The sequence below is a fragment of the Heptranchias perlo genome, chromosome 6 (genome assembly GCF_035084215.1).
Source record: "Heptranchias perlo isolate sHepPer1 chromosome 6, sHepPer1.hap1, whole genome shotgun sequence".
NCBI lineage: Eukaryota > Metazoa > Chordata > Chondrichthyes > Hexanchiformes > Hexanchidae > Heptranchias > Heptranchias perlo.
In genome coordinates, this window is record NC_090330.1 from 67,414,553 (window position 1) to 67,438,164 (window position 23,612).

A 23,612-nucleotide genomic window follows, 5' to 3' on the forward strand; every position below is an offset into this window, starting at 1 on the left:
AATAAGATCATAGCTGATCTTCTACCTCAACTCCACTTTCCTCCCCTATCCCTTGATTCCCTTAGTGTCCAAAAATCCATCATTCTCAGTTTTGAATATATTCAACGACTGAGCATCCACAGCCCTATGGGTTGGAGAATTCCAAAGATTCACAACCCTCTTAGTGAAGAAATTTTTCCTCATCTCAGTCTTAAATGGCCGACCTCTTATCCTGAGACTGCCCCCTAGTTCTAGACTCTCCAGCCAGGGGAAACAGCCTCTCAGCATTTACCCTGTCAAGCCCTCTAAGAATTTTAGACATTCCAATGAGATCATCTAAAGTTCTTCTAAACTTCAGAGAATATAAGCCCATTCTACTCAATTTCTCCTCATAGGACAACCCTCTCATCCCAGTAATCAATCAAGTGAACCTTTGTTGCTCCCCCTCTAAGGCAAATATATCTTTCCTTAGGTAAGGAGACCAAAACTTTACACAGAACTCCAGGTGTGGTCTCACCAAAGCCCTATATAATTGCAGCAAGACTTCCTTACTCTTATACTCCAGCCCCCTTGCAATAAAGGCTAACATACCATTTGTTTTCCTAATAGCTTGCTGTACCTGCATGTTAACTTTTTGTGATTCGTGTACAAGGACACCCAAATCCCTCTGAATACCAACATTTACTAGTCTTTCACCTTTTAAAAAATATTCTGCTTTTCTATTCTTCCTACCAAAGTGGATAATTTCACATTTCCCCATATTATACTCCTTCTACCACCTTCTTGCCCAATCACTTATCCCATTTCAAAGTTAGACAAGACCACATTAGTGACACAACTGATCCAGATAAGTATTAAAACTGTTCAGAAAGGAAAGCTGTAATTTCATTTAGAATGTAACCTTAAGACATTTTCATGGATTTTTCTAACTCAGAAGGGAGACTACACAGGATTTAGCAGCTCAATACCTCCGGCTACCTTGGTTTTACAAACTTTGTGAAGTATTTTGTCTAAGCATCAACTTACCCAGACACTGTTTACCTTCCCCCCTGCAGAATGTTCTGCACCTGTTCCGTGACATCCTCTACCTTGGCACTGGGGAGACAACGCAACGTCCGAGACTCATGTCGGCGGTTATAGAAATGCCTGTCTATACCCCTGACTATCGAAACCCCTGTGACAACTGCATCTCTACACTTCCCTGTGCAGTCATTTGCCCCACAGTGCTGTGAGTGTGCTGTAGACTGCACTGCCTCGAGGTGTCATCACCCTTAGCGCTGAAAAACGGTTTGTGAGTGCCACACTGGCGAAGGATTCCTGCACTGCATGCCTCTTCTTCCTACCATGCTGGATGGTCACCCACTTACTCTCCTCCAACATTCATTATTGTATATGGCTTACAACGTTAAGGTGTGAATCTAGTTAGGTACATTAGTGTATATGGTTTACAGCTTTATCATGTGAAACTAGTTACGCACATTAGTGTATGTGGTTTACAGGTTTAACATGTAAAACTGGAGTTACGTGCATCAGTGTATGTGGTTTACAGCTTTAACATGTGAAACTACTTAAGTACATAGTGTACATGGTTGACAGCTTTAACATATGAATCTAGTTACGTACATTACCATATATGGTTTACAGCTTTAACATGTGGAACTATTTACATACATTAGTGTATATGGTTTACAGCTTTAACATGTGGAACTAGTTTTGTACATTAATGTATATAGTTTACAGCTTTAACATGCGAAACTAGTTACGTTATTAGTGTATATGGTTTATAGCTTTAACATGAGAAACTAATTTATGTTTTTAAAATGTATCCGCTATTCCAGAATGCGAATTCTAATCATTCAGTAGTGTTCTCGGTTTTTAAAAATTTAATTATATTTCTCATTTCCTTCTAATAGCGATGAATAGGTAATAGGTAAGTAGAGGCATTACAAAAACACAATAACCTCAGCCGGTTGGAATCGAACTCTCGGAGGCCTTCGGTAATCGAATTCACCAACATTGTTCGTTACATCTCACGAAATATGATTGGCCGCCAAGTGTCTAATTTACATACACTTGTCAATAAAATGCCCCGGGACCTGGGAGACTCGGTACTGGGAGTTGATTCAAGTCACAATTTGTGCAGATAATTTTATGCTCTCAACTTGAGTCCTAAAAGTACATGCACGGTACCCTGAGCACGGAAAGGAAGCAAGCAAACAAACTCTCAGAACTGCCACTTTCAATAAGAATTTCATTAAAAACTGAACAGAATAACCAAGTCAGAAGATGACTCCCGAAAGAGACAGAGGCAAGTTTGCTGCTCCGGTCTGTGGTTCCCTCTTTCTCGTACTTCTTGTTGCACCGATAACTGATTGCAAAACGGCCAAGTATTCCACCTACGAGGAGGAATATCCCGGCACCGTGATCGGAAACCTGGCCGCAGATTTGCAGCTAAACGCGGCAAGTGACGCCCCGAGCGGTTTCCGATTGATGCAAAAGTCCAACTCGTCTTTGGTCGAAGTTGGAGAAAGTGACGGGCAGTTGACGGTCGGGGGCCGCGTTGACCGAGAGCAGCTCTGCCAGGACAAGGAGCCCTGTCTGATCGTCTTCGACGTGGTGAACTTCTCCAGAGAGAAGTTCGTCCTGATCCATGTGGAGATTGAAGTGAGAGACATTAACGACAACGCCCCCGAGTTTCCCAACCCCGAGATGTCAGTGGAAATCTCCGAGAGTTCGGCGCTGGGGACCCGCGTCCCGTTAGACGTGGCGATCGATGCCGACGTTGGCGCCAACTATCTCCAAAACTACCGGCTTTCTCCAAACAGGCACTTCGGCCTGGAGGTGCAGACCAGGACGGACGGGGTTAAATATGCCGAGCTGGTGCTGGTGGAGGCGCTGGACCGGGAGACTGAAGCTCATTTCACCCTGGAGTTGGCAGCCCAGGATGGAGGGACTCCCTCCCGGACAGGGGCAGCCAAGGTTCATGTCAGGGTCCTGGACTGGAACGACAACAGCCCGGCCTTCGAGCAGAGCTCCTTCCTGGTGGAGCTGGATGAAGATGCGCCGCTGGGCTCCCTGCTGCTGGATCTGGACGCCGTGGACCCCGACGAAGGGCTCAACGGCGAGGTGGTCTATGGCTTCAGCCCCCACCTGGCCACGGACGTCCGGCGGCTCTTCCGACTGGATGCCCAGTCCGGCCGCTTGACCCTGGAAGGCCCGGTCGACCACGAGAGCAGAACGAGCTTCGAACTGGATGTGCAGGCGCAGGACCTGGGAGCAAATCCGACTCCCACCGGCTGCAAAGTCACCGTCCGCATCCTGGACGTCAACGACAACGCCCCGGAGATCACCATCACGCCGATGGCCTCCACCGGCTCCGGGCTCGCCTACATCACCGAGGCCGCGGCCAAGGGCAGTTTCGTGGCGCTGGTCAGCACCTCGGACAGGGACTCGGGCGCCAACGGCCGGGTGTCCTGCACTCTGTACGGACACGAGCACTTCAAACTGCGGCCGGCCTACGGCAGCAGCCACATGATCATCACGGCGGCGGCGCTGGACCGCGAGCAGGCGGCCGAGTATAACCTGACGGTGGTGGCCGAGGATCTGGGCCCGGCTCCGTACAAAACCATCCGGCCCTACACCATCCGGGTGGGCGACGAGAACGACAACGCGCCCTCCTTCTCCCGCAGCGTCTACCGGGTGTCGGTGCTGGAGAACAACGAGCCTGGGGCCTACATCGCCACGGTGATCGCCCGCGACCCCGACCTAGGCTACAACGGTCGGGTCACCTACCGGCTGCTGGACCCGGGCTCCGCCCTGGCCTCCGTCGACCCGGCCACCGGCGCCATCTACGCCCTCCGCCCCTTCGACCGCGAGTCGCTGCGGGAGACCGAGCTGCGGCTCCAGGCGACCGACGGCGGCTCCCCGCCGCTCAGCAGCTCGGCCATCGTCAGCCTGAGGATCGCCGATCGCAACGACAACGCGCCCGTTGTCACCCAGCCGCTGCCTAGCAACAGCTCCGCCGACGTGATCACGCTGCCCGGCGACGCTCCCTCCGGTTACCTGGCAACCCGCGTGCGGGCCCGAGACGCCGACGAAGGGGTGAACGCGAGGCTGAGTTACCGGATCGTGAGCGGGGAGCAGGCCGGACTCTTCACCATCGACAAGGACACGGGAGAAATCTACCTCGGCCGCCCGCTCGCCCGGCAACCGCTCGGGCCCGGACCCCTGCGGCTTATCGTGGCCGTGAGCGACAGCGGCCGGCCCGCCCTGTCCGCCACCGTCACCCTCAACTTCGTCGTCGCGGCGGCGGCGGCGGAGCCTCCCGGAGGCCGAGGGCTGCTGGGCCCGGGGAAGCGGCCCTGGGACACGTCCTTCGTCGTCATCCTGGTGCTGGCGGGCGGCTGCGCGGCCTTGCTGATGGCCATCGTCACCATCGCCACAGCCTGCGGCAAAGGGAACAAGCCGGGCCGGTGGCAGAAAGCCCCGCCGCAGCCGGGCAGAGGGAAGCGGGGCTCAGAGGGCATCTTCACCGCAAGCCTCGGTGGCCAGCGGTATCCCGGTGGCGCCTCTTCCTTGTGCGGCTCGGAAGACAACAAAAGTGATGGGGCCGCGGCCTTTGAGCTTGGCAGAGGCAGCGTGGACCTGTACCCGGCAGGAGAGAGCCGCAGAGCAGCAGACCCAGAGGTGAGGGCGAGTTTCAGTCACCGCCACCGTCTTCCTGCGAAATGATGAGGGTCTTTGGTTTGGATGAGAGTGCTGGTAGTCATTATAGTATATTATTTATTATAGTAATTATTTCTCTAACACAGTTTTTTGTTTCTATTTTCCAGCGTTTTCCCACCATCTCTGGTTTTGGTCATCAAACTCTTCATCCAAACGTTATTTGGCAAGGCAAACAATTTACTTCAAATAAAAGGTAAGTGCTTTTGTATAAAGGTCCAAGTTATAGTTCATTTCGTTTAAGTAGCACATCCCCTTGAACGGTAGAGAAATAAGTACTAAACTTTTGTGATTGCCTTTCAGCGAACTTGCACCTCAAATTCAGGACAGATTCAGCGGGAAGGACAGTGGGAAAGGAGACAGCGATTTTAATGATAGTGACTCTGATATCAGTGGTATTGGACTGAGCAAAAGGAGTGCACTCAGTCAAAGGCACAATGGTGAGCCAACAATTTCTCGTACAATCCTGCTTAATAAATCTCTGGGACTGTCCACAGAAGTGAGTTCTGTGATGGCCCAGTTGTACTGAAACTATTGTGTGGATGTAATGCAAAGATTGAAATATAACTTGAGTGAAGTCATTGATGGGGTATCACATTGCAGTAAACTGTGAGCCCACCTTGAAGAGGTCCTTTTACAGCTTCTACTTTACACTGGCTTCATTATAATCATTGTACCTGTGGAGACTTTTTAAATTTTATTCTTAACATTATCCTGTTAGCTTTTTGCTAATATTTAACATGCAATTAGCATTTGGATCCTTTAGAGCAGAGTTAATGTCTGAGAATCATAGAATCTTACAGCACAGAAGGATACCATTCGGTCTATCTTACCTGTGCCGGCTCTTTGAAAGAGCTACCCAATTAGTCCAACTCTCTATCCATTCCCCATCACCCTGCAAATTTTTCCTTATCAAGTTTATAGCCAATTCCCTTTTGATAGTTACTATTGAATCTGTGTTCACCACCCTTTAAGTTAATGCATTCCAGATTATAACAATTCACTGCGTAAAAAAAATTCTCCTCATCTCCCCCCTGGTTCTTTTGCCAACTATCTTAAATCTGTATCCTCTGCTTATCGATCTTCCTGCCAGTGGAAACAGTTTCTCCCTATCTGCTGTGTCAAAACCATTCATAATTTTGAACACCTCTATTAAATCTTGCCTTAACTTTCTCTACTCTAAGGAGAACAACCCCAGCTCCTCTAATCCCTCCGTATAACTGACGTCATTCTTGGTATAATTCTAGTAAATCTTCTCTACACCCTCTCCAAGGCCTCCAACAATTGTTGTCTTTATTTGTAAAAGGGAAACTTTAAAAGATGAGGGGGGAAACAATAAATAAATAAAGTTGAAATGAGAATTTTTCTTTACTTGGAGTTTTGTTTAAACTCCCAGGCAAACCCATCCCTGCTGGCCTGAATGACCTGACAAAAATGTATGGAAAACTATGTATTGTAACGCTCTATTTTTACATCCATCCAATCATGTACTAAAAGCCTTGACTATAATGCACACTTACTGTAAGTGCAAACATTTTCCTTTCTTGTTTTTCACATCATACCATTTCTTTCCCTCACATTTACCTATTTATTATACTTACTTCTGGTTTGGGCCATCATCCTGTCATCACCGTACAGTATGCTGACTGCATCTTGCCACAGATTGCACTGTCAACAACAAAGGAGCTTTGTATATGTGTACTTGAATGCCTATGCATTCCTCTGTTCCCTGGGAATCTAATTTGTAATGTTAAGAAAGTGTGGGAAGGAGCATTCATTTCTTCTATCACGAAAATCATTGCATATAAAATTTGAAAAAGCTCCTAGGAGAGTCCAAGAGCACCTTTTATAATCCTGTTTCACACCCAGGTTGAAGGGATACTGCACCCAGTGTAAACTGATGTTCAGTGGCCTCCTAAAGGGGGTCTTGCAATGCTTAATTTTAGTGGCATTAGATTGTGACCTGGCTTCCAAGTTATACAGCCACTTTTGCATCTATGCATCCCCAAAAGCACTTCACATTATTGTGAAAGTGGCAGTATAACTGCAGCTTCAGAGTTCTATTTCAGGGCACTACAGTATGATGTGCACATGTGCTACCGGTATGGGGAGAATGGATAAACATCAGTGAGTTTTCAGTTTGAGGCGATTAAAACTGCTGCAAATCCTATACACGTTTATTGATGAACTTGAATGCAGTCAGATTTGTCCAGGATGACCCTATTCCCCATACTAACATAAACATGGCTTTTATCCTTCCCTCCCCTTAGGGAGTATTACAGAAAACAGATGGTACGCAGTCACACGACCTCATTACTGGAGGATAATTATAATAAAGCTTTCATATTCAAACAGCTGAGTTTTAATTACAGCTGTCTAGGCCTGAGGCAGTTAACATTGTAATCACCGTGAGTTTCAGGAAATTGCACTAAACAGTTTAATATTCCAGTTAAAAGAATAATCAAAATTATTGATTATTTCCCCCGGATAGGTTTATGGTCCTGCACCAGCGAGTGCAAGATCCTTGGCCATTCAGATCGCTGCTGGAGCCCATCTTCTCGAGGACCAAATACTTATTCTTCCACAAGTACTTCGCAACACCTTACTACTTTTGGGAAAAGCACTTCACTCCCCCGAGATCTACTTCGGAAAGACACGTACTACCAAGCACTTTTGCCAAAAACAGCGGGCCTGCAAAGTGTATATCAGAAGGTCGCATGTAATGAATCTGAAACTGTAACCTCTGTCATTGTACCCCCGTATCATTCTGTGGGATCAACAGGCCACACCCCCCAAGTAATACCACATTGATCAATGCAACCAGCATATATTCTCAGATCTGAGCAGTTCCACAATAGGTTTATTGATTATATATTTTTTAATTGTTGAAATTGTGCAATATGTTTATTCTGTATATAATAGCAACTGTTTATTTTTATATTGAATACAGTATGAACTCTAATTCCACATGAAAATCTGTTTCAAAAGCCTATGTATAGATAATGCAGAATGTGAAAAGATGTGTGAATGTCAAATAAGGCAATCTTACAACATTAAAAATTATGCGCTTTTTATTGTAACTGGTGAAACTTTAGTTTGATTTTATTATTGTTTTATTTTCCATTACTTTAGTGCAGAATTTAATGATTTGTAAATAAAGTCTTATGCAAATATATTAATAAACATGTTATATATAATGTTCCACACTTTTACTTCTCTGAATGAATTCTTCTGTGTGATGACCAGTGCTTCTCTTCCATTTATTCCGGATCTGACTATCCAAAAAGTGACCCCGATTGTCGTGGTGTGATCTCAGATTTATCTCAGAGGAGCACCAAGAATGTGTTTCAACATTCCCTGAGACTTTTATGGGACTTAGCAGGATTTATCAAATACTCATTTAATACCATTGGTAAAGGGATTTACATAGCTTTGGCAGAAATCCAAGTACCAAGAAAAAATGTTGGAAGTTGGAAATAAAAACAGAAAATGCCAGGATACAGTCCCAGGCCAGAGACTTGAACACAGAATCTAGGCTGACACTTCAGTGCAGTACTGAGGGAGTGCTTCATTGTCAGAGGTGCCATCTGCTCTCTCAGCTGGACATAAAAGATTCCACGGCACCATTCAAAGAAGAGCAGGGAAGTTCTCCCCAGTATCCCTCAACCAGCAATTAAACGCATTGGGCTATAAATTGGGCCACGTCACGCCCGTTTTGTAGGGGCTACACGGCCTCCTAAGGACCCAAAATGGCATCCAGAATGCGCACGCACATGCGCCGGACACCATCTTGGTAAAGGCTTTTGCGTACGTGTAGATAACGAACGCCGGCACCATGTAAAGTAGGGAGAATATGCAGTAGATCAGTTTGCAACGCTGATTTAAAGGGACAGATGTGATTTTGGAACTCCAGCCAATGCACTGTCTTAACCTTGCACAGCTGAACAGGTCGTAGACGGCCTGGAGGACCCCCCACCTGCGTTATTTAAAGGGATCATGCAGGTATTGTATGTTAGTTGCTGGATTATTGCTTTTGGCTGCTGCTACAATTGTATGTGTTGAAGCTTCCTATACTTTGAGAAAGTTGCAATATTACATAGAGTGGTCTGGCAGGTCTTACATTACTGTTGGTGGCATTTAAAACAATGTGCTAAACAAGGTTTCTGCCAATGGCTGGGCATTGAACATGACTGGGAGCATGCAGAGAGGCCATGCAGAGCAGGTCAAGCTGCGAGGAGAGGGAGGAGGAGGAGGCCATATCCAATGAGGGCCTTCAGGGACCAATTCTCTTATCTCAACATGAGCGAAGATCAGTGCATCCAACGGCTGTGGTTCATGAAAGAGGTCGTGACGGAGCTATGTCAGCTGCTGCAGCCACAAAGATAGTATTGCCTGTGGCTGTGAAGCTAACTGTGGTGTTGAACTTTTACAACTCTGGGTCCTTTCAGGCCACTGCTGGCGATATATGCAACATCTTGCAGTTTGCAGTGCACTGCTGCATAAGGGAGGTCACTGAGGCACTGTATGACCTGCGCATCAGATTCATAACATTCCCTCTTGGTAAAGAGTAACAGAATGAGTGAGCACAAGGGTTTGCTCGCATAGCAGGTTTCCCTTTGGTGCAGGGTACCATTGACTGCACGCATGTTGCCATGTGTGCTTCACATCTCAACTCGGCCATCTTCATGAATCGAAAGGGGTTCCACTCCCTCAATGTGCAGCTGGTGTCCGACCACATGCAGTGCATCATGCAGGTCAATGCCCGCTACCCTGGCAGCAGTCATGATACCGTCCTTATGCGGCAGTCCAACGTCCCACCTATCTTTCAACTGCATGGCAAGTCAAAGGCTGGTAGTAGGCAACGAGAGCTATCCCCTCATGAGGTGGCTCATAACTCCGGTCAGGAACATGCGCACACATGCAGAGCAGGCCTACAGTGAGAGCCATGCAGCCACACAAAAACGTCATCGAGCACACCATAGGTGTCCTAAAGCAATGCTTCCACTGCATGGACCATTCTGGAGGAGCCTTGCAGTACTCAGCTGAGCGGGGTGATAAGATTTGTCATTGTATGCTGCATGCTGCACAACCTCGGCATTATGAGAGGACAGCCCTTGCCACCACCTATCCTGCGAGACCCTGAGTCAGAGACACAGGAAGAGGAGAAAGAGGCAAAGGAGGAAGTGGAGGAAGAGGCATGGAGGCAACGAGGTGCTCAGGCCCTGTCAGCCAGGGCTCTGTATGCTCACCTTATTCAGGAGCAATATCAGTAACCTCATCGACACTTCCCAATTCACCAACAGTCCTACACTCCTCACCTTTCCTCTCCCACATGATCATCAAATTGTCCACCTTATGATTACACATTGCTTCCGCAGCTCATCGCAGAAATAAAAACCACCACCAACTGCAACGTCAAATACAAATTTATAAACCAACACATGACATCATGTATACAACATTACACTATTCACCCTTGTGCATTCTCTTAGTGCCTGTCACTCGTGTGCCTTTTCCTTTCCTAGTGCTCCTACGAGGTGTAACCCCAGTGGCTGGAGCATGGATGGTGGAAGGCTGCTGACCTTCAATTGAGAAGCGTGCAGATGGCCATACAGGACGACCTCGAGCAGCTCTGGGCCGGGAGGGCCCGGCTTCAGACTGCTCCCTCTCGGCATGGGCTGCAGCAGTCTGGCCTGGCTGGCTGACAGGCAACAGCAAGGGCACTGGCGGAGTGGCAGGGCTGGAGCAGGAATGCTGTCATCCTGAGAAAGGACAGCAGGTTCAACTGCCATGGCGCCACTGCCACTTGCACAGGGCAGTGCCTCAGTACTCCTAGCGATCTGCTGGAGAACAGATTGCTGGAGTGCTGTGACACCCTGGAAGCCCCGTTCCACAGTGGTACTCAGAGCCATGATAGCAGCAGTCTAAGCCTGCAACGCAGATGTCTGAGCTTCCAAAGCAGCAGTCTGAGCTTCTAAAGCAGCAGTCTGAGCTCCAAATGAAGCATGCAGACCTTTGATGGCAGCTGTTTGTGCTGCAATGGAAGCTGTTCATGCTGCAATGGAAGCTGAGACATCGGTCATCAGACGCTGTATCATGGTGGGTTCCTCAGGTGTGCTGATGGAGGTGACCACCCGTTCCATGTTGGAAAGGACAGGCTCCAAGCTCTGCACAAAGCTCTATGCCAAGTTGGAGCTGGACTGCTCCATGCCCCTTGACATTGTGTGCAGGCTTTCTCGCAGGCTTTCTGGTGCACCAAGCATTTGGTTGTGTACGCCCATCAGCCTTCTTCTGTAGCCTGGCCCATCAAAGTCCTCATCTGACTACTTCGCAGCAGAACTAGGGTGTGACCTCACCCTCTGGTGAGCTGGCACCTGTGGTATCTGTTCCCCCAGCCCCGGCTCCTGCACACTTGTGCCCAGTATCTCACCACATGCAGATCCGTCCTCTATCCTAGCCTCTACACTACATGCAGTGTAGCATCTGAGCTGGTGGATGCGAGTGTAAGATCAAGTGATGGTGTGGCTTAATTATCACTGTCTTCTTCCTCCTCCACCTCGGATAGTGGCAACTCCAGTTCATAGGTTTCTGCAATGACAAAGGGACACGGGTTGAGCCGTGGAGCAGGGAAAGGAGAAAGTAAGATGTGTGTGCTCACACTATCTGCAGCACGTGAGTCAGAAAAGATTGTGGGATGAGGGAGATGTGGGAAACGAGAAGGTATGCAGAGACCCTCATCGTCGATACCTCCAGCGCTGCCAGTGGCCACAGCCGCAGTGACAGCCCGCCCAATGATCCCCAGCACTGTCTCCTCCATGAGGATGAGGACGTGTAGGCATGCCTGATCTCCCCCAGGTCTTTGCTGCTGCCGGCTGTTATGCACCACCTTCTGCTGCAAGACAGAGGGAAGTGTGTCAGTGAGTGTTCTGCAAGATGTTTGGGTGATGTGCCTGTCATGGATAAATAGCTGCCAGTGTGTGTGACCTGTGGATTGTGTTGTGGGTGTATGGATTGCAAGAGTGGTACTATGTGAGAGTGAGATGCAGCATCCGAAGTGTAGTGTTGCGTATGGATGGGAAGTGTTTGTTGGCGGGTGGGTGACGGGGGGTTTGTGCATGGAGCAGTGGTGCAGGTTGTAGGATGTGCCACTTGACACTTGCATTCACTCAGTTTGACCACTCATGGCAAATCATTGAACTCTTTCCTGCACTGCATTCATGTGCTTGGTGCAATGCCACTTCCTCCCACTGCCTCCACAGCTGGTGTCTGGAGGGCCTCCTACCACCCTGTGGATACAGGATGGTCCTCTGTGCATCCACCAAGGCCTCCAGTGCGTCATCAGAGAACCTTGGTGCATGCTGTCTCGCAGGTCCAGCCATTCCATTTGTCTTCCACCACCGATTCCATTGACAGTGCACCTCCCCTTTAAGTGGTGCAGGCTGCCTTTAAGTAGTGCTGGCCATGCCTCATATCGGGCCCCCTGCTGGTGCATGCAGCCACTCAACAGCGCAGGTAGCGCTGGCTGCATGCAGAAATCATGGAGATGATCTGGCAGCATGAATCTCACATGCTGCCTGCATCTCACCAACCGGGCACATGTTAATCGCGCACCGTGACCTCTGCACCCGGATTCGGCAATTATCCAGTTTAACCCCCATTATCTGGTCATTATCATGTTGCTGTTTGTGGGACCTTGCTGTGTGCAAATTGGCTGTGTGTTTCCTACATTGCAACAGTGACTACACTTCAAAAGAGCTTCATTGGCTGTATAGCGCTTTGGGACATCCTGAGGTCTTTCTTTTAGAGCAGTGTTTTTTTCTTTTGTCAGAACCAGAAACTAGCAGATGAGTGAGCTGAATAAGTGGAGGAAAAGAACAGCAGGTAGATGTCAGGTATCTAGTGTGCAAATTCCTGTCACTGGGAGAATTTAATTGGTTAATTGGCCAACAAATAGGAATTTTGAACCCAACTTGCCCCTCTCTGCTTTCTGAACTGGGATGCCCTTGCCCATTCTTCCATTACTCCACCTTCTAGCTGCCCTTGGCCTTCATTTTTCCATGCAACCAGTGCAGACAAAACATTTGTTCATTTGTCTCTTCCCATTGCCACTGGCTAATGTCCCAAACATACATGTCGTATAAGACAGCAATTTGCACATAATTTCTCCAATCTAATGCACTTTATTTGTTGCTCACATGTCATCTACATTGAGGCAAATAAGTAAATGATCTCTTTACACTTATACGCTGTCCACAGTTTTTAAAAAATCATTCTTGGGATGTGGGCCTAGCTGACAAGACCAGCATTTATTGCCCATCACTAGTTGCCCTAAGAAGGTGGTGGTGAACCTTTTATAGCGGTTTGATACAACCAAGTGGCTTGCTAGGCCACTTCAGAGTCAACCATGTGGGACCAGACCAGACTGGGTAAGGAGGGCAGTGTTTCCTTCCCTAAAGGACATTAGAGAACTAATGGTTTCCAAATAAATCTGACAGCTTTATGGTCACTTTTACTGAATTTTTAAACTGAATTCAAATTCTCAAACTGCCATGGTGGGATTTAAACTCACGTTCTGCTGGATTACTAGTGCAGTAGTATAACCATTAAACTACTGTACCACTTGTGCTTTGGCATCCCACTTCACCACTTCAAATCCTTCTCCCATTCCCACTCTGACCTCTCTGTTTTTGGCCTCATACAATGTCCCAATCAAGCACAACACAAGCTTCTGAGACAGCGGGACAGATTTCCAACTTGTCGCCTAGGCGTAGATCTGCGCTGTGGCTCGGCTGCCCGTAATAGAAACTATTCCATTTTCATTTACAATGGCATGAATGCAAATGAAAATCAGGTAGTTTCTACAACAGGCGGTTGATCCCCAATAAAAGAAAGATTTGCATTTATACAGTGTCTTCCACGCACTCAGGACGTGGCTTTACAGGCAACTAAGTACTTTTGAAATGAATTCACTGTTGTAATGTAGGGAAACGTGGCAGCCAATTTGAGCACAACAAGCTCCCACAGAGAGCAATGAAATAAATCATAGAATTATAGAATGGTTACAGCACGGAAGGAGGACATTCGGCCCATCAAATCCGCGCTGGCTCTCTGCAAGAGCAATCCAGCTCGCCACACTCCCCCGCCCTATCCCTATAGCCCTGCAATTTTTTTCCCTTCAAATACTTATCCAGTTCCCTTTTGAAAGCCACAATTGAATCTGCTTCCACCACCCCCTCAGGCAGTGCATTCCAGATCATAACCATTCGCTGTGTAAAATAGTGTTTCCTCTTGTCGCTTTTGGTTCTTTTGCCAATCACCTAAAATCAATGTCCTCTGGTTTTTGACCCTTCTGCCAATGAGAACAGTTATTCTCTATCTACTCTGTCTAGACCCTTCATTATTTTGAATACCTCTATGAAATCTCCTCTCAACCTTTTCTGTTCTAAGGAGAACAAGCCCAGCTTCTCCAGTCTACCCGCACAATTGATGTCCCTCAACCCTGGAATCATTCTAGTAAATCTCTTCTGCACCATCTCGAAGATCTTCACATCCTTCCTAAAGTGTGGTGCGCAGAACTGGACACAATACTCCAGTTGTGGCCGAACCAGTGTTTTATAAAGGTGCATCATAACCTCCTTGCTTTTGTACTAAATGGCCAGATCATCTATTTAGGATAAATGTTGGGCAGGACTCCAGGGAAAACTGCCCTGCTCTTCTTCGAATAGTGCCATGGGATCTTTTACATCCAATTGAAGGAGGTGGGGCCTCAGTTTAAAATTTCATCCAAAAACAGCACCTCCAACAGTACAGCACTCCCTAAGTACTGTACTCAAGTGTCAGCCTGGATTGTGCGTTCAAGTCTATGGAATGCAGCTTGAACCTATGACCTTCTGACTCAGAGGCGAGAGACATGCCACTGAACTACAGCTGACATGGCCTGGGCAGCAAATTGAAAACCTATCCCATCTTTCTTCTGAGCACTCTGCAACCCTCTTGTCTAAACATTGATTTTACCTAATTCAGATCTTTAACGTCCCATTCATTATTAATTGATGCTGGGAATGCACGGTGGATCCGTCAGCACCTGAGGGGAGGAGGGCAGGTGGGTTGCCATTTTAGGTGTAGATATTGTCAGAACTGAGTTTTTTCAATTGGTGGGGGTGGGGTGGGGAGGGGGGGGGTGGTGGGATCTGTACCTGGGATGTTGACCTGCCTTTTTTCTTGTCTGGTGCCGGCAGGCCTGCTGTACGTTTTTAAGCATTTTCTTTAGGGTAAAATTTCGTCTGGGCCTGTCTTCGGGCCCAGACTCGGTGCAACTCCACAGGTAACTTGGCCCATGTGAAAAATCAATTTCAGACTCGCCGGCAGCGGCCCTCAGGTAAGGCCCTGGAGTTGGGGGGTCAGAGCAGGCTATGGGGGTGGAGTTGATTACGATGTCTGTGGAGTTACGTGGAGCAATTCGTGCTCCTCATAATTCCAAAGAATTTTTGTTTCCAAAAAGATTTGAGAAAACACCTACTTGTTGTTGGTGGCCGCAGGGGCCGCTGAAGAATTCTGAGCAGGGCAGACCCGATGCCGAGTCACTTACAATGGCACTTTCAAATTCCAACTGTTTAGCCTTTGGCCCTCCATTCGCCACAATATTTCTGCAGCTACCGATCTGCTCATTCACGTCCTCGCCTCTACCTTTGATGCCATTATCCCCAGTAAAACACTTACTCTCTCCCACCCTGGTCCATCCACTTGATACAGCCCCCATATCCGTTCCCTTAAGTCCAAGGGACGCAGACTTGAACATTTATGGCGGACAACTGGTTTAGCCATTTATCACTGGATGTGGCTGGACCACATTAAGCATTATCGGGACCTGCTCTCCTCTGCCAAAACTGTTCCCTTCTCCAGGATCATCCTGGAATGCAAAGGTAACCCCCAGCTTATCTTCTCCCTTACCAACCATCTTCTTAAACCCCTCTCTTCTGGCCCTCCACCCTCACCTCCAACAAAAAGTGCAAGGAGCTCATGGACTTCTTTGTCACTAAGATTGATACCATCTGTCCAGCTACCTCTGCCACACCCTCCCTTTTCCTGGCCCACCAAGCCAAACTTCTCCCAAAGTTCCCTCCTGCCCTAGCCCTGAACTCGCACCTTTATCTGGTTTCGCTCTTATTTCCCCTCAAGCCCTGTCCGAGCTCATCTTGTCCATGAGACCTACCACCTGCCCTCTCGACTCTATTCCCACTAAACTGCTGACCACTCAATTTTTCCTTCTTGGCTCCCATGCTAGCTGATATTGTTGATGGTTCCTCCTCCTCTGGTACTGACCCCCTCCCTTTCAAATCTGCCATCATCACCCCCTCCTCAAAAAACCTAACCTTGACCCCTCTGTCCTTGCAAACTAATGCCCCATCTCCAACCTCCCTTTCCTCTCTAAGTCCTTGAATGTTTTATTGCCTCCCAAATCTATGCCTATCTTTCCCCCAACCCGATGTTTGAACTTCTCCAATTAGGTTTCCGCCCCTGTCACAGCACTGAAATGGCCCTTACCAAAGTCTCAAATGACATCCTATGTGACTGTGACCATGGTAAGCTATTCCTCCTCATCCTTCTCAACCTGTCTGCAACCAATGACACAGTTGACCACACTGTCCTCCTCCAATACCTCTCCTCCGTTGTCCAGCTGAGTGGGACAGCCCTCATCTAGTTCCATTCTTATCCATCCAGTCATAGCCAAAATATTGCAATGGTTTCTCCTCCGGTTCCCGCACCGTTACTTCTGGAGTCCCCCAAGGATCTACCCTTGGTCCTCTCCTATTTCTCATCTACATGCTGCCCCTCGGCAACATCATCCGAAAACTCAACATTAGGTTCCATATGTACGCTGATCACAACCAATTCTACCTCACCACCATCTCTCCTGAACTCTCTGCTGCATCTGATTTGTCACACTGCTTTTCCAAAATCCAGTATTGGATTGTAACCATCCCCTGCTTTTCTTTGAAGTAGTTAACAGCTTATTCCACTGATTCTTCCTCTCATGTTTCTTTTATTTTCTTCCCTTTATTCTGATTCTATTTCTCATTTTTTATTCATCACTTTTTTTGGTTTAGAAAGTACTTCCTTTCTGGCCATTTAGCATATTGGGGGTAAAATTCAATTTCAGCAGGAACACAAAATAGCAACAGCTGATCGGGCACTCTGTTATACATCTCGCCTAATTTTCCTTTCCATTGAAGTCAATAGTGGGATGTATACCGTGCAGCCGATCTGCTACCGCCTGTTTTGCGCCCTCCCCCAAAATTGAACTTTACCCCTATTAACTCCTGTCTGCGATAGTCAACAATCTGATTCTGGACAGAAACTTGTGGGTTCAAATTCCACTCCAGGACTTAATCTAGGCTGACACTTCAGTGTTGCACAGGGGAATGCTGTGTCGTCTTCTTAATGAGATGTTAAGTATTAGCCTGTCTTTTCCTTTACAGGTCCTGAGGACATGTGATGAATTTTCAGCATTTTCCATTTATATTTCAGAACGCCAACATTTGCATTTTTCTTCTGTTTACTTGGATTACTGGTGAAGCTGTGTCTATCCCTTAATCACAAGTTGATAAATGCTGATACTATATCCCATAACATTCTTGTAAAATAATGGAACTAAAAGATGATTTGACTCTATTTAGCAAAGAGCAGGCGAGATTCTCCTGGTCAACCTTCCTCCCTTCCTTCCTCCCCACCAAAAGCATGAACTGGATATTCATCTCACTTACTCTTTGTGGGACTTTGAGGTTCACAAATTGGTGGCTCTGTTTGCCTACACAACAACAGCTGAGCTGCAAGGAAAAAGTCATTCATTGGATGGGAATTGCATTGGGGCCTAATGATAGTGATAAGATGCTGTACAAATGAAAAGGACTTTTCTTTCCACCTATTGTTCTCTCCCCCTCCCTCTCCCCCTGTTAGTTTATTTCATGCTATTAAGGGACTAATTTATCTTCCAGTTGAGGAAGGTTCCACACACCAAACATTAACCCATCCTTTCTCCTTATAGATGTTGACTGACCCACTGTGTATTTTAAGCTTTTTCTGTGTTTACTTCGCCAACAGTCACCCACTCCGGACATCTTGCAGTCCCCATCTTTAAGTAAATTTGGGAAAGCATTGGAAAGCACACGCACACACATTCACATACACACACATACAATCAGACACACACATAAACACACACGCACAGACACGTACGCACATACACACAACAGACATGCACGCATATACACACGTAAACACACACGTACATATATACACACACAATCAGACACACATACATACACGCACACATACACTCAAACATGCACACATACACACACAACTGGACACACACACACACACACACACACAAAAACATACACACGATAGACACGCACACACACAGACATATAGACAATTTCCCATTGGCAGCTTTCTGGGGAATGGGTTATATTTTAGCAACAATTCATTATGTGAACCATAATATCAAGGGATTTGAACTAAACCCTGTTTAAATCTGCAGATTCGCACTCTCAGTTTTGGAACGTTTTTATCGATGTAATTTTGGTGCAATTTATAATACCCAGGACCTCATTTTTCCATACATTTTGTCACGGTACAAATATTATTAACTCAAAGGATAGCACTTGTTGCTTTATATACTAAGAATGACTTGTCAGGTCAGTGCCCATCGAGTTTGGCCAGAGCTGTCTGGATGTCTTTAATTCATGTAATTGCATTTAATATCTCTTCAGATTCTATTCTTAGCTGCTGCTGTTCTGAGCATCAATATCTCTGCCGATGACATCCACGGTTTTGACTTGCAGTGACCCCAAGGTTTTGTGATGTTACAGCAACCGATATAAATGTAAATTGCAGTAATCCCACAGAATGAATGCCAGGAGTCTGAGCATTCCAATAATAGGCAAACTGCAATTTGTCAACCCAATTATGGGATGTTTGTGGGCACGTAGCCTAATCAGTGAAGAAAGGGATCTGTATTCAGCCACTCATAATTCTTTTGTGGAAAGGAATTAACTTGCTTTTATATAGCACCTCTTATGACCTCAGGACGTTCCAAAGTGCTTTACAGCCAATGACGTACTTTTTGAAGTGCAGTCACTGTTGTAAATGCTGCAGCCAATTTGTGCACAGCAAAGTCCCACAAACAGCAATGAAATACATGATCAGATAATTTGTTTTTTTTAATGATGTTGGTTGAGGAATACATTTTAGCCAGGACATCTGGAGAACTCCCCTGCTCTTCTTCGAATAGTGCCATGTGATCTTTTACATCCACCTGAGAGGGCAGATGGGGCCTTGGTTTAATGTCTCATTCAAAAGACAGCACCTCCAACACTGTAGCACTCCTTCAGAATTGTACAGATGTATCAGGCTGAATTATGTGCTCAAGCCCCTGGAGTGGGGCTTGAAACCATGACATGCTGAGTCAGAGGCGAGAGAGCTATCGCTGAGCAAAGGCTGACACCTAGAAGTAGATGTAGAAGTACAGCAACAATATCATGAATTTATGCAGTACATTAGGGTTGCCAACCCTCCAAGATTGTCCTGGAGTCTTCATGAATTAAAGTTTAATCTCCTGGGCACTGCTGTGAGCAACCTAAGTGAAAAATCATAGGGGCATTAAAAGAATTATATATTTTTCTTTTCATTTTCTTTGAACATTTTTGTTTATTAGTTATATGGGAAATGGGAAATGGGAAAAAAGGTTTGACTGGGCAGGGTGGTTGGTGGTGGAAGGTCGTGTGATAAAACCTCCTGGAATACGTCCAACCAGAGTTGGCAACCCTAAGTACATATGGCTCCATAGCTGGGTTTCAGGAGATGTATACATGCTAAATTAGTCATTAAAGTGCAAAGACAAGCTAAATTATGCATGCAGGAACACGACAGGTCCAACACTGATTTGTCTGCAATATTAAATATAAACAGCCAATTTAAAGCTAACTATTCCTAATACATATTAAGCACTGGTTCCCTAGGAGTTACTACTAATCAGATAATTAACAAATGATAAAAACACACACGGCCTGAAGAGATCAAATATTGGAATCAGATAAGAGCATGAACTATAAATGAAACAGCGGTTATTGCTATTATCTGAAAACTAAGAACAGATCACTTCATTGTCAAAAGATCTCCCACAGCATTGATCGCTGTGATTTTTATAAGAACAAAGGTTTTATGTCAAGTAGTATTACTGGAGACACTGAATTGTATGCATTTGAGGCAACCTTAGGTTCTGGGAGCATCAGGAGTTCAGGGTATGGCCATACTGGGATGGACTCTCATGGTCCAGTCGTATTTTGAAGAGGGTGTTCCCAGAATCCTGGAGCATTGGGAGGGTGTGTGCCAGAGTTTACTGGAGATGGAGGTTCTAGGAACACTGGAGTTTTTTTTTATTAGTTCATGGGATGTGCAAGACCAGCATTTATTGCCCATCCCTAACTGCCCTTGAGAAGGTGGTGGTGAGCCGCATTCTTGAACCACTGCAGTCCGTGTGGTGAAGGTTCTCCCACAGTGCTGTTAGGTAGGAAGTTCCAGGATTTTAACCCAGTGACGATGAAGGAACGGCGATATATTTCAAAGTCGGGATGGTGTTTGACTCGGAGGGGAACGTGCGGGTGGTGTTGTTCCCATGTGCCTGCTGCCCTTGTCCTTCTAGGTGGTAGAGGTCACGGGTTTGAGAGGTGCTGTCAAAGAAGCCTTGGTGAGTTGCTGCAGTGCATCTTGTAGATGGTACACACTGCAGTCACGGCGAACCGGTGATGAAGGGGTGAATGTTTAGGGTGGTGGATGGGGTGCCAATCAAGCGGCCTGCTTTGTCCTGGATGGTGTGAAGCTTTGTGAGTGTTGCTGGAGCTGCACTCATCCAGGCAAGTGGAGAGTATTCCATCACACTCTTGACTTGTGCCTTGTAGACGGTGGAAAGGCTTTGGGAAGTCAGGAGGTGAGTCACTCGCCACAGAATACCCAGCCTCTGACCTGCTCTTGTAGCCACAGTATTTAAATGGCTGGTCTAGTTAAGTTTCTGGTCAATGGTGACCCCCAGGATATTGATGGTGGGGGATTCGGTGATAGTAATGCCGTTGAATGTCAAGGGGAGGTGGTTAGACTCTCTCTTGTTGGAGATGGTCATTGCCTGGCATTTGTCTGGCACGAATGTTACTTGCCACTTATCAGCCCAAACCTGGATGTTGTCCAGGTATTGCTGCATGCGGGCATGGACTGCTTCATTATTTGAGGGGGTGCGAATGGAACTGAACACTGTGCAATCATTAGCGAACACCCCCATTTCTGATCTTATCATGGAGGGAAGGTCATTGATGAAGCAGCTGAAGATGGTTGGGCCTAGGACACTGCCCTGAGGAACACCTGCAGCAATGTCCTGGGGCTGAGATGATTGGCCTCCAACAACCACTACCATCTTCCTTTGTGCTAGTTATGACTCCAGCCACTGGAGAGTTTTCCCCATGATTCCCATTGACTTCAATTTTACAAGGGCTGCTTGGTGCCACACTCGGTCAAATGCTGCCTTGATGTCAAGGGCAGTCACTCTCACCTCACCTCTGGAATTCAGCTCTTTTGTCCATGTTTGGACCAAGGCTGTAATGAGGTCTGGAGTCAAATGGTCCTGATGGAGCCCAAACTGAGCATCGGTGAGCAGGTTATTGGTGAGTAAGTGTCGCTTGATAGCACTGTCGATGACACCTTCCATCACTTTGCTGATGATTGAGAGTAGACTGATGGGACGGTAACTGTATATATGGGAGAGGAATCCTGCGATCTAGGAGCATTGGGGAGGGACATTTTAGGGTCTGGAAGCATTGGGACAGTTCTGGGATCAAGGAGCATTGGGAATGCAGTTAAGGGGCTTGTGATCCATGAGAGGAGGTCCCAGGTTCAGTGAAGGGTGAGTCCTGGGGTCCAACAGGACTGAAGAGGGTGTTCTGGAGCATGAGGGTTGTTGGGATCTGATAGAATCAGGTGTTGCTTCTAAAAGGGGGGAGAGGGGTGGTAAGGGCACTGGGACCCAAACTGCCATTGGACCATTTTGAACTATCAGCCCCCAACCTCCTCCACGTTCCCGCCCTTCAGCCTCCTCCCCTGAAATGTCCACAGCCCTTCTTACATCTTCTGGTGATCCCTCCACCACTTTCCCCATTGTCAGCCAATTCCTGGCTTAAAAGAGTTAAGCATCAGTTTTCTGTTACTTAAAATTAATGGAAGGAAAATCATGGTTTGGGGATGCGCAAGTTCCTGACACGCACTCCTGTCATGCGCCAAGAGTACAGAAGCTGAACATTTTGTGCACTATTACTAGTTTTATTAATTTGTACAGTCTTTAATAACCATACATTTCAATAAATGAACACAAATTACCTCGTAAAATGCTCAGCAGTTCAACGTTTATGCAGTTTCCATATTTCTATATAAAAATTCTCAAAAATGTTTCAAAAGATAAAGATATTTTTAACTGAACTTTCAACAGTAATCCATTCTGTATGAACAATGTGCAGATTTTTTTGGCTGAATCATACCTTCAGCAAATGTCCCAAACTCTTCCATTACCATCCCTGGGTCTGTCCTATCGCACCGGCTGGACAGAATGACCAGAGATGGCAGTAATGTGATATACAGTCAGGAGGGTGTGGCCCTGGGAGTCCTCATCATTGACTCTGGACCACATGAAATCTCATGGCATCAGGTCAAACATGGGCAAAGAAACCTCCTGCTGATTACCGCCTACTGCCCTCCCTCAGCTGATGAATCAGTCCTCCTCCATGTTGAGCACCACTTGGAGGAAGTACTGAGGGTAGCAAGGGCACAGAATTTACTCTGGGTGGGGGACTTCAATGTCCATCACCAAGAATGGCTCGGTAGCACCACCACTGACCGAGCTGGCTGAGTCCTGAAGGACATAGCTGCCAGACTGGGCCTGCAGCAGTTGGTGAGGGAACCTACTTGAGGGCAAAACCTACTTGACCTCATCTTCACCAATCTACCTGTCGCAGATGCATCTGTCCATGACATTATTGGTAGGAGTGACCACCGCACAGTCCTTGTGGAGACGAAGTCCCGTCTTCACACGGAGGACACCATTCAACGTGTTGTGTGGCACTATCACCGTGCTAAATGGGATAGATTCAGGACAGATCTAGCAACTCAAAACTGGGCATCCATGAGGCGCTGTGGGCCATCAGCAGCAGCAGAATTGTATTTGAGCACAATCTGTAACCTCATGTAACCAGCATATTCCTCGCTCTACCATTACCAACAAGCCAGGAGATCAACCCTGGCTCAATGAGGAGTGTAGAAGTGCATGCCAGGAGCAGCACCAGGCATACCTAAAAATGAGGTGCCAACCTGGTGAAGCTACAACTCAGGACTACATGCATGCTAAACAGCGGAAGCAATATGCTATAGACAGAGCTAAGCAACTCCACAACCAACGGATCAGATCAAAGCTGTCCAGTCCAGCCACATCCAGTCGTGAATGGTGGTGGACAATTCAACAACTAATGGGAGGAGGAGGCTCTGTGAACATCACCATCCTCAATGATGGCGGAGTCCAGCACGTGAGTGTAAAAGACAAGGCTGAAGCATTTACAACCATCTTCAGCCAGAAGTGCCGAGTAGATGATCCATCTCGGTCTCCTCCTGATATCCCCACCATCACAGCTGCCAGTCTTCAGCCAATTCGATTCACTCCACGTGATATCAAGAAACGGCGGAGCACACTGGATACAACAAAGGCTATGGACCCTGACAACATCCCGGCTGTAGTCCTGAAGACTTGTACTCCAGAACTAGCCGTGCCTCTAGCCAAACTATTCCAGTACAGCTACAACACTGGCATCTACCCGACA

The 23,612-nt window shown here is 46.9% G+C and overlaps 1 protein-coding gene across 1 annotated transcript; it reads left to right on the forward strand.

Annotated features, from left to right (window-relative positions):
• Positions 1-2,265: 2,265 nt before the first annotated feature.
• Positions 2,266-7,864, forward strand: LOC137323198 (protocadherin-8-like). The gene is made up of 4 exons (XM_067986707.1): positions 2,266-4,665; positions 4,812-4,897; positions 5,005-5,141; positions 7,193-7,864. The coding sequence occupies exons 1-4, from the start codon at positions 2,266-2,268 to the stop codon at positions 7,510-7,512; spliced, it is 2,943 nt and encodes a 980-aa protein (XP_067842808.1). The 3' UTR covers positions 7,513-7,864.
• The last annotated feature ends 15,748 nt before the right edge of the window (positions 7,865-23,612 follow it).

Excerpts from the sequence above, each read along its gene's own strand:
- LOC137323198 (XM_067986707.1), top strand. The coding sequence starts at position 2,266 with ATGACTCCCGAAAGAGACAGAGGCAAGTTTGCTGCTCCGGTCTGTGGT. Across the intron at positions 4,666-4,811 it reads GCAGAGCAGCAGACCCAGAG|CGTTTTCCCACCATCTCTGG; the intron begins GTGAGGGCGAGT and ends TCTATTTTCCAG. Across the intron at positions 4,898-5,004 it reads CAATTTACTTCAAATAAAAG|CGAACTTGCACCTCAAATTC; the intron begins GTAAGTGCTTTT and ends ATTGCCTTTCAG.